This window comes from Nilaparvata lugens, chromosome 13, assembly GCF_014356525.2.
Source record: "Nilaparvata lugens isolate BPH chromosome 13, ASM1435652v1, whole genome shotgun sequence".
Classification (NCBI taxonomy): domain Eukaryota; kingdom Metazoa; phylum Arthropoda; class Insecta; order Hemiptera; family Delphacidae; genus Nilaparvata; species Nilaparvata lugens.
Window position 1 is genome coordinate 9,375,091 of NC_052516.1, and position 12,146 is coordinate 9,387,236.

At 34.2% G+C, this 12,146-nt stretch overlaps 1 protein-coding gene across 2 annotated transcripts in view; it reads left to right on the forward strand.

Annotated features, from left to right (window-relative positions):
- The window catches only part of LOC111055509 (MAP kinase-interacting serine/threonine-protein kinase 1), a 135,069-nt gene that overhangs the window by 114,276 nt on the left and 8,647 nt on the right, over nt 1–12,146 (forward strand). For both annotated transcript variants that reach the window (XM_039439767.1, XM_039439768.1), the window contains 4 exons: nt 4,530–4,749; nt 6,815–6,951; nt 10,704–10,858; nt 11,550–11,771. In XM_039439767.1, the coding sequence (XP_039295701.1) occupies nt 4,530–4,749; nt 6,815–6,951; nt 10,704–10,858; nt 11,550–11,771 (734 nt within the window). The remainder of the gene's footprint in view (nt 1–4,529; nt 4,750–6,814; nt 6,952–10,703; nt 10,859–11,549; nt 11,772–12,146) is intronic.

The following is a 12,146-nucleotide window of genomic DNA, read 5'->3' on the forward strand; positions in this document are numbered from 1 at the left end:
CAATTATTAAATTTAATTCATATTATTACAATCTACCAAATTTTATAACATATCTCGTCAACCTTAAAACGTTACAAATAAATAAATAAATAGATTTTACTGTCGTAGACCAATATAGGTAATTGACAAAGTCATATTAATACAATAAATTACAAAATAATAGAGCCAAAGCAATAGTTTAAAGTCACAAAGTAGAATAAATTACATCAAGTAGAATCGAAAAACTCTGTCAAACAATAGAAAAGTCTTAAAACCAGCCACTCAAAAAGAAATTTTTTAAAAATAACAATTTTTTCACAACATTTGATATGAAATTTAGTTGTGGGACTTTCAGTTCATTCAACTCATCATTTTCAGATATCAATCAAGAAAAAATTCATCTTGATATTTGAATTAAATAACTTTCTAATTTAAAAGTTAATTATCTATCAGTGTGATAATAATATAGTTTTTTTTCAATGATATTGAAATTCTGCGTCTCATACATTGTTGATAAGTTGTCATCTATGTTCAATTTTTTATCAACTCGTCTGCCAAAAATACAGAAGACGACAACATTTTCAGTGTATTTTTATTGTTTCAGCTCTAGTTGTTGATATTTTCATGATCGGCCATAGTTCGATGAACTTATCAAAAATATTTTTATGCATTTTAAAGATTTTTTACGTTTCTAGAACATTCTGTGATGATAGTATTGTTTTGCATCATGGCAGATAAATTTGAATTCGATAGTGACTAGTAGAAACTTTTTAGAATTTGGAAGTTATCTCTAGTTTCAAATTAATTCATTTTTTATCGCTCTCGCTAACACACACACTAACTTGAGATAAAATTTATGCTTCAGTTGCATTATTTGTGATAGATAAATAATAGATAAATTTTTTATCAAAAGTAGTATTTGTATTTTTAGCTGGGTCAACACATTTGAGATAATATGAAGAGATTAATTGAGATGAAAAAGTTTTGGTTGTTGAAATTATTTCAAGGTGATTTAGAGGTTATCAGTTATTGCAGCTTTATTAGGCAGATAAGGCAGCCTAAATGCTCTTTAAAGTACGCCTTGGGTTTTAATAGTGAAGGTTTTTGATGTGTTGATTGATTGTGGAAGAAATTGAATGCTATTGATTGTTTCAATTAATTTTGGGAGAAATGAGGTTGAATACTTCCGGTTTTTATGATGTAATTGAATTGAGATGATGATTGTCATATTTGAATCATGCCAATGTATCATTGCATGTAACTGAGTATCATATGTCTTTGAAGTATGAGTTAGTAATTTCCTTAGAAATTTCAATTTCAATTTACCAAAAAAGATCTCTATAATTCAACTAAATTAATTGTTTATTTATTTATACACTGATGCTTACAATATAATTCTCAACTATGAATGATTGGGAGAGGAACAACAGGCTTAAAGCCCAAAACTGTTCCTTTCCCAAATTTAGGCAGCAATTGTCCAAAAATAATTTATATTTATCACTTCATAAATTGTCAAATTTTGATTCCAAAATATATATAAACTAGGAATTTAGAATTTAGATAACTCGAAAACCAAATTAAATAACAATATATCACTAAACCATCACTGATAACTGGAAAATACTCTATAAAAATATTGAAAATTTTAAAACTTGTAAATAAACTCAGACTTACATTTAAAATAATATAGAATAGATAACAATAATAATTGATATTATGATAATGATAGTCTTACTTTTAAAGTAACATAGAATAGATAACAATAATAATTGATATTATGATAATGATAGTCTTACTTTTAAAGTAACATAGAATAGATAACAATAATAATTGATAGTAATGATGATAGTAATGATAGTAAAGATTGATGATAATGATAGTCTTCTCCAAATACCTACACTACAGAGTCATCTAAACGAGGAAATAATTAATCATGCATGTGAGTAAATCACATGATGAAGGTCTACTGGAGAGAACGAAATAAAATGTAAGGAAAATACTAGTAGGCTATCACTAATCACATCAAAAATATACCTGAAATAATAATATCGAGTGACCTGGCTGGCTCAGGTCTGGTGTCAGAATTTTCAGGTCGCACCTAAAATTATTTTAGGATCCATCACGCAGGTTGAAAAGACCGGAGGATGATAACTGATCAAAGACAATTTATTTTAAAAAGTTTGTTACCGTACTTTTGTACTTATGACAACTTTTGTACTTAGGCTCAACTCACACTTAGGCGACTCAGGTCGAGAAGAGACTCGACTCTAGTCGAGAGCATGTGCTTCTAAATGGTGACACTCAGACCAGTCGACTCTAGTCTCCGCGACGTCACCATTTGAAAACACATGCTCTCCACTAGAGTCGAGTCTCTTCTCCACCTGAGTCGCCTAAGTGTGAGTTCAGCTTCTGACTACTGATAATCACAAATCATTATATTATACTATAATATGGTTGGGAGAAGATTTGGTTGTTATTTATTGAAGTTTCGGTTTATCTTTTGATAGTGTGACACCTTGTGAGACCGTACTCCCCAACATACAAGAAAACAGGGTTCTGTTCACAACAGGCTCAAGACACTGTTTTCCTCCCAAATTTTGATGAATAAAAGTTTCGAAAAAAGAATAATACAGTTTTCTTAATAGTTTAGCGTTACATGACATTTTGCTAAATAGTATGTTGTTTTTATAAAGTATCGTTTGTTTTAGATCTGTACCTACTCTTCTATTGTAATTATAGTGAGGTCCACGTTATAATGGCAGTGTTTGATTAGCAATTGTATTGCTATTAGGGTTGCCACCCTAACGTTATAATGGCAGTGAATAAAGATAGAAGAATAGCGATGCCATTCACTGCCATTATAAAGTGGACCACACTATATCTATAGTGAGGTCCACGTTTTAATGGCAGTGTTTGATTAACACTGATGTTGCTATCCTTGTCTTTCATTCAACAAAGCTGATAGCACTATCTCTTTCTCGCTTAGCTCTGTTGCCAGATCGTCTTTTAACAACGTAGAATTGATAATTAATTACTTGAAAATTAATGAAAAATTACATGAAAATATTTCAATTATTAGTGATTTGAGTGTAATATTTTTGTTTTCTATCTATCCAGTTTCTCAACCTTCAAAACTCTTAGTTTCTGTTGTTTTTGAGTGAAAAAGAACTTAATTTCAGAAAAGTGGAATCATAACCTCATTTCGGACTATTAAAATAATGTTATCTAAATGTGGGAGAGAAATAGTACAAGGAGTATCCTCAGTTTTTCTCTCCCATTCAGTGCTTTCTTGTAAAAATTAGAATAATAAATAAATAAATAGAATATTTCATCTTTATTATGTAAATTCATTATGATATTGAAAAGTATAATTCATTGCTTAATAAAATATAATTGATTATTTTAAACGAGAATTAACAGTTAATATTTACGTGTATCAGCTACCGTCTATAGAAGGCATTGACAAGACAGAGGATCGACAACGTTGTCCTCCTATCTTTCTCCACTGCCATTATAACGTGGACCTCACTATATAGTGAGATACAATCCAAACTGTCAGCATCCCTAATGAAATAACATAATTGCTTCGCATTTAAACATTTTATTAAGCAAGAAGTTATATTTTTCAATAATTTTCGTAATTAAGATGAAATATTTTGTTAATTGATTATAATCTACATTGTTAAAAGACGATCTGGCAACAGAGCAAAGCGAGAAAGAGATAGCTCTATCCGCTTTGTTGAATGATAGACAAGGGTAGCAATACCATTGCTAATCAAACACTGCCATTGTAACGTGGACCTCACTATAGTTTACTATTTACACCAACTAATCTCAAATTCAAATTCATTTATTTGCCATAAAATAATACAGATTGATAATAGTTATTTGTGCAACTAGTGCGCAAAGTGACAGTTTGCTGCACCGAAAGAAACGTTTACGCCCGAGCCGTAGGCGAGGGCGGAATGGTTTCTTGAGTGCAGCAGAGGAACTTTGCGCACGTATTTCACATTAAGTTTTTCCTACAGTTACCGTTGAATATGAAAAGTGGGTAATTATGGGTAAAATTGCCTGAAATGCATCAAATGTTTTTCTGTGTAATTTTATTATTGATAAAAACCTTAATCCTAAAATCCTAAAGTCCTCGTTGTCCTTGGTTATAATATATAATGAATAATAATTAGCGCGTTGTGCTTGGTTGCACCTCTGCTCACTATAGCAGCCACAGCAGTCACTGTTACCAACTTCATTTTGATTTTGCTGCACTGTTGCTCCATATAACCTACTAAGTATTTTGCGATGCCATGTTGCAAATCTGGAGTGCAGATAAATTTTTCCCGCACTAGAGCGGAAAAGTGATTCTTTGCGTTCTGTAATCAGTGCAGCAATGGCCACTTTTCAAGGTAACTGTAGGAAAAATAAATATTCTAACTTACAAAATGGCACTACCAGCAAAGAAAACTTGTGCGCCGGCAGTGAGGCAAAAATCTACAATTTTTGTGTGTTTTGTGTTTTCATGAAGTTTAATTTGTCTGTTTTGTGTGTTTCAGATCTATATCGCCTGACAGGCGAGGTGCTGGGTGAGGGCGCGTACGCGTCGGTGCAGACGTGCGTGCACCTGTTGACCGACGTGGAGTTCGCGGTCAAGATGATCGACAAGATCCCCGGCCACTCGCGGCTCCGCGTCTTCAAGGAGGTGGAGACATTCCACCACTGTCAGGGCCACCCCAACATCATTCAGCTGCTGGAGTTCTTTGAGGACGATAACAGGTAATGTATCATATGATAATTCTGTCTCATTAAAAAAATTGACTTACATTATCCTTTAACTGCAAAATTTAAACATAAACACAACCTATTCTCTGGACTATTTTGATGAATCATCTAAATTTGAAAATCTACATTGTGAAAATAATTGAGGACTGAAAACTGTGTGAATTGAAGAACTACAAGACTTAACCTATTTCGGACTATGTGTAACCTTATCTAAATTTGGGAGAGGAATGGCACAAGGTTACCTTATTTTTTCTTTCCTTATTATTTTGTTGATGTACATTTTTTTCATATCTTGTGAAACACTTTAGATGAAAAATCTAAAAAGTAGTCATGGTTGTAGAGAATTTTCTCCTCTTTTTGCTTCTATGAATCATACTTATGATTTCAATACCATTCAAAATTTACAGCCAATTGAAAAAAATGATTATTTTTATTTCCTAATTTTTTTCTGTATAATTTTACTGTTATTCAAAATCTCTAAAACGAGTAGGCCTACAATACATGATAGAAACTTGCGATTGGTCTCAAATATAAGAGAATCAAATGTTCTATAAGCTGTGTACTTATTGTATCAATCAATAAAGAATGAAAAGAATTAAAATTCTGGGGAACAGTTTTGGGCTATGCCTGTTGATCCTCCACCAAATTATTTAAAAATAAGTTATGTATGATTCAATCAATGAAAGAATTTGAAATAAGTCAAGTTGAAAGGTCTAAAAAACTGGTACTTACGACTGGAGTCGTACGATTTGAGTCGCGTTAGGCTCAACTCACACTTACGCGACTCAGGTCGAGAAGAGACTGGACTCTAGTGGAGAGCATGTGTTTCCAAATGGTGACACTCAGACCAGTCGATTCCAGTCTCCGCGTCGTCACCATTTGAAAACACATGCTCTCGACTAGAGTCGAGTCTCTTCTCGACCTGAGTCGCGTAAGTGTGAGATGAGCCTAGTGTGAGTACTGCCTCAGTTGAATGTTATCTTAGGGATTAGCTTTTAATTGGCAATATGTTTTTTCTCTGTAACATTTAATACATAAAACATTTATAATATGGAAAAAAGTCCTTTACAAACTTGGATTAATTTCTTCTAACTATCGTGTAGCATCCCACTATAATAGAGTCTTATGTTGGTATTATTTGATAATTTTAGAAGTAAATTCATGATACTGTATCCACTGGACTTTCTGAAAGCAACAGGAACTTGGCAAACTGAAAACTGGACTTACTGAAGTCGCCTACCCGGGTTGATTATTGTATTATATTATAACAGTGTATAATATAGTGAGGTCCACGTTATAATGGCAGTGGAGAAAGATAGGAGAAAATCGTGGCCGAACCTCTGTTTTGTCAATGCCTTCTATAGACGGTGCAGATACAGGTTTATTGATGTAATATTAATTGTTCATTCTCGTTTGAAATGATCAATTATATCTTATCAAGCAATAAATAATATTTTTAATAATTCCAAAATGAATTTCCATAACCAAGATGAAATATATTGTTGAGTAATTATTAATTCTACATTTTTAAAAGATGACTTGGCAACAGAGCAAAGTGAAAATATTTTTCAATAATTTATAATGAATTAAGGCGAAATATTTTGTTGATTAATATATTATTAATTCTACATTGTTGAAAGACGATCTGGCAAAAAAAGCGAGAAGAGATAGCGCTAACCGCTTTGTTGGATGAAAGACAAGAATAGCAATACTATTGCTAATCAAACACTGCCTTTATAACGTGGACCTCACTATAGAAGCTTCTTTTCAATCTGAAAAATTTCTTTGATAGAAGAAGGATAATTTTCTGTATGTTTCCAACAGCTTTTCCCTTATCATTGTCTTGTTTTGGTTCATTGTGTTACATATATTTATTGAATTTTGTTGATATTAATAGTATGTTTGTTGGGTTTTTGTAGGTTCTTAAAAATTGGTTTTAATAGGTTTTTGTAGGTTTTTATGGAATTATTAAAAATTGTTTTGTTTTGGTTCATTGTGTTTTACGTATATTTATTGAATTTTGTTGATATTAATAGTATGTTTGTTGGGTTTTTTGTAGGTTCTATCTGGTGTTTGAGAAGGTGGAGGGAGGTCAGCTGCTATCGCGCATCCAGGAGAGGGTCTACTTCAGTGAGCGGGAAGCCAGTATGATAATCAAAGACCTGGCCAGTGCGCTCAATTTCCTACACTCTAAAGGTCAGTTTCTACCTCTAAATCAAACCAAAAAGTTTGATTATTAAAGAAAATTACTATGAAATATATACGCCATAGAAAATCTCCATAAAAATACACCAAAATATCATAAAATTTCACCAAAGATTTGGCCAGTGTTCTCAATTTCCTTCACTCCAAAGGTCAGTTTCCACATCTAAAACAAACCAAAAAGTTTAATCATTGAAGAAAATTACTATAAAATATATGCCATAAATAAACTTTAAAATACACTAAAATTACATCAAAGATTTGGCCAGTGTCTCAACTTACTACACTCCAAAGGTCAGTTTCCACCGCTAAATCAAACTAAAAAGTTTTATTATTAACGAAAATTACTATAAAATATACACCATAGGGATCACTAGAAAAATACAACAAAATATTATATGATTAGGCCTACATCAAAGATTTGGCCAGTGCTCTCAATTTCCTTCACTCCATAGGTCAGTTTTCACCTCTAAATAAAACAGAAAAGTTAATTATTAAAGAAAATTACTATAAAATATACAATACAGAAAATCACTTTAAAAACACAACAAAATATTATAAAATTACATCAAAGATTTGGCCAGTGCTCTCAACTTCCTACACTTCAAAGGTTAGTTCCCACCTCTAGATCATACTAAAAAGTTTAATTATTAAAGAAAATTACAATAAAATATACACTACAGAAAATCACTATAAAAATATACCAAAATATTATAAAATTACATCAAAGATTTGGCCAGTGCTCTCAACTTCCTACACTCCAAAGGTCAGTTTCTACCTCTGAATCAAACTAAAAAGTTCAATTATTGAAGAAATTTACTATAAAATATACACCATAGGAATCACTAGAAAAATACAACAAAATATTATATGATTACATCAAAGATTTGGCCAGTGCTCTCAATTTCCTTTACTCCAAAGGTCAGTTTCTACCTCTAAATCAAACTAAAAAGTTTAATTATTCAAGAAAATTACTATGAAATATATGCCATAGAAATAACTTTAAAATACACCAAAATATTATAAAATTACATCAAAGATTTGGCCAGTGTCTCAACTTCCTACACTCCATAGGTCAGTTTTCACCTCTAAATCTAATCAAAACTTTATTTGAAAAGGTTCAATTTAGAGCTTTTTCGTGTTATTTGGTCAAAGGATATTCATTTGGAGGGAAGTACATTTCTTATTCAATTGAAATATATTGCATCAAATTGTATTGTATTTAAATAGTGGCAATTGAAATGGAATTGTATTATAAAATTGATAGTTGCTCATATTAATATTCCTAAATCATCTCCTATCCATGATCAACTGGATAAAGCTTATTCGTGTCATTAGATATGATTTGTGGAGATGAAGAAAACACAAAAACTATATGGTGCTAGTTGAGTTTAGTTAGAAACTTGTGGGTTTAAATTAGTCAAGACTATCTCAAATTATTTCTAATCTCAGTGTATTTGAGCAAGGAGATGATATACAAACTTATTTGTGTCAATAGATATGTGACAGAGACACTGAAAATGTGTAGTGCTAGTTGTATTAAAATGAAGATTGGTAATGTACAGAGCTTATTCGTGTCACTAGATATTTGGAGACAGGGGAAACGTGGAAATAGTTAGGGTACTGTTTGGAATGTTTAGTTGAAGATATGGCATGATGTGTGCTAGTTAAAGTTAATGTTTGTATAGTGTGAGTCATAGTGAGCAATAGAAGCAGCATCTGTGTTGACATTGGACACAAAGAGTGCGATATGCCTCTCTATTATCTGCTTAGAGCAGCACAGTGTGATATGCCTCTCTATTTATCTGCTTAGAGCAGCAGAGTCACACGGTTTGGAACAATAGATATGCTGCTCTAGTTGCTACTTAGATGGCCTTGGATCAATTATCATTGCAATCTGGCAAATAAAATGCAATGTGCCAGACCTAATTTAGCGAAAATTTATCTTGCTAATATTCCCTTCAAGTTACTTGAATTTACATGTTTATTGTTTTCTACGCCATGAGAATTAAATTGAATTGATTTAATATTTACTAATTCTCCGAAGAAGTTGCTGATTTTTGTTCAGAATGTTCAAATAGATTGTCTGCTTTTGTGATATGATGTTTTCGAGTTTAGTGCCGGTTTGCACAACAGTCGGTTGAATTTTAACCGTGATTAATTCTACGAGAACCAATCACGGTTAAAATTTAACCAGCTGTTGTGCAACCGGGCCTTCGAGATTGCTGAATACTTTCTCATAATTTCTATCTATATTTTTGTAATTATTCTTGAATCAGATATAATTCAAACGTGTAGGGACACATACTACCGCACCGCGTCGTCGCCGACTAGTTCAGTTTACTTTTTGACGGTGACGGTGCGGTCTCGTTTAATATGGAGAGTGAAAAACTTATCGAAGAGGCGGAATTTTCCAGTTTTGTACGATCAAAGTGATGAGAAATATGGTTGAACGGAAAAATAAGTTGAACCAAAAGTAAAAGTAGAACCGAATAAGTTGAACGAAAGGTATAATAGACATATTATAATAAATAATAAAATAAACAACAACAAGTATAAAAGAAGGAACCCGTGACTGTGTCTTAAATTTTAAATTTAAAACTAATTATATGTAGATGCAGAAGGCAGAAAATAAAGATTTTATAGCTGATATATATTTCCCATACATGACTGATTGTGGTATTGTTATGCACCGAAATATATACCAGCACTATGATTCTAATCTTCTGTGTCTACAGGTTATTAGTTTAAAAATGAAAAATATAAATTTAAATCGGATGTAACAAGCTTTTAATATTGTTATATTATTAACAATAGTTTAATACATTCAGAAATCAGAGCACAGTAGCACTAGAGAACTGAGACACTGCTGCCGCTCGGCTGTCGCACGGATATGTGTGTTCTCCTACCACCATCACCGTGTCGCGGACGTAGCTCGGCCGTACGTCGGCGCGGGCTCGGTGCGGTTATATGTGTCCCGGCCTTTATGCGCCGCAAACGCGCGCCTTGCACTCTTCATCAGCTGATTATATCTGTATAAGTACAGCTCTTAGACCAGTTATAGAATAGACAAGCTGGGAATTCTAGCCTCTGAAGCCAACATCTACTGCCATATCACCATATCGTGACGTCAGCTTCGGATAGAAAACAATGTAAACAAACTCTGCAGAAAAAGTTTTCTATCCGATGCTGACGTCACGATATGGTGATATGGCAGTAGATGTTGGCTTCAGAGGCTAGACTTCCCAGCGTGTCTATTCTATAACTGATCTAAGGTACAGCTTCAGTAAGATACTTACTTACTCCTTGGCGCTACAGCTCATTCAGAGCCTTGACCTCCTTCAAAAAGCCTCTCCATTCGTCTCTATCGGCAGCCTTACGTCTCCATCCCCTGACACTCAGCTTCCTAATATCGTCCTCCACATCTTCCAGCCAACGCTTTCTCGGACGTCCTCTCAGCCTTCTCCCTCCTGGGTTGTTCCTGAAGACCTTTTTTTACAATTCTTGAGTCACTCATCCTCTCAACGTCTCCCAGCCAACTCAAACGCCTCAGTTAAATCTCGTCACAGTAAGATACAGTTATAATAATGTATCAGCTTATAAAGAGTGCAAGGTCTGTCTTTATATTTTGTGTATAAATATGTGGTTCTTGCTGAATTAGTTGTTCTGTTTAGAATCTGTTGCACTATTTTGTGAAGTTTGTCTTGTATTTAGTGTTTCAATTAGTTGTGTATTGTGTGTTGCAGGCATAGCTCACCGCGACCTGAAGCCGGAGAACATCCTGTGTGTGCACCCGGACCAGTTGAACCCTGTCAAAATCTGCGACTTTGATCTCGGATCGGGCATCAAGTTCAATCCCACCCTTAATTCGCCCCTAGCCACGCCACAGCTTCTCACACCGGTTAGTGCAATGTTACGTTACTGAATATTTTCAAAAGAAATTTGGTTGATTTTTTGCTGTTTATCAATATAGAATAGAATGATGCTCATTTCATCTAGAATTTTATAAAATATAATAGTCACACTTTCAATAAATTATGATAGTAAAAAGTACCGTGTTATCAAGAAAATTACAATATTTCTGTTATAACAATACTATAATCACGGAATAAACAATCTATTATAGAAGTTTTCTGTGCCATAATGTACATTATAGTCATCGTACTTCAATTTTTCAGGGATGTCTATTATTGTATTGTCTTTTTATCATCTCTATAAAGCCTCGCCCCTCGAAATGTGAATGCTTGACTGTTATAACAGCGATACAGTATACAAGGCAAATAAATAACAATCTTGAATTTAGCTCCACACACACAAATATTGTGTACACAATATTGAAATTTATCTTTTAATATTCAAAAGATGCTCTTTTGTATCTTCTCAAGAGCAGTGTTGCATCCGAAAAGATACACAAGGAGCTTTAATGTATCTCTCCATAAGCAACAGATGCTCGTTTGTATCTTCTCAAAAGCAACGTGTTGCATCCGAAAAGATACACACGGAGCTTTTTGGAGTTGGCACAACTATAGCCTATCAGCTGAAATTCTTTCTTTGAAAGTCACATTTCAACCGATTGTTTTTCTGTTTGTCAGGTTGGCAGCGCGGAATTCATGGCGCCCGAGGTGGTGGAGGCGTTTGTGGCGAGCGAGGCGAGTTCGTACGACAAGCGGTGCGACCTGTGGTCACTGGGGGTGATCATGTACATCCTGCTGTGCGGATATCCGCCCTTCTATGGCCGATGCGGCCAGGACTGCGGCTGGGAGCGGGGTGACATGTGTCACGAGTGCCAGCTCCTCCTCTTCCATTGCATACAGGTGCGTTTTGCAATTACAAGATTGAATGGTTCAATGGTTCAATGGTTCATACACTGTCTTATGCTGCATCCACATTTCAGCCCAACGTAGGCCAATGTCGACCATCGCCAGTGTGTGGATGGGTGGTTTGCCAGCGTTGGCCTTCACTGGCCCACGTTGGGTTAGGCTGGGCCAGCTTTCTGGGCCAACATGTGGACTATAGAGAGAGAGTGAATGATGGTAGTCATGAAGGGTAATATAATATGATAGTAAAAAGGTAGAGAACTGGTAGAAAAGGGTAGAATGTTCCAGAGAGAGAGTGAGAGATAATTATGGGTGTTGATGAGCTAGAAAGGGAGAGAAGTAATGTTGGTGATGAGGTAGGGCGATTGTGAG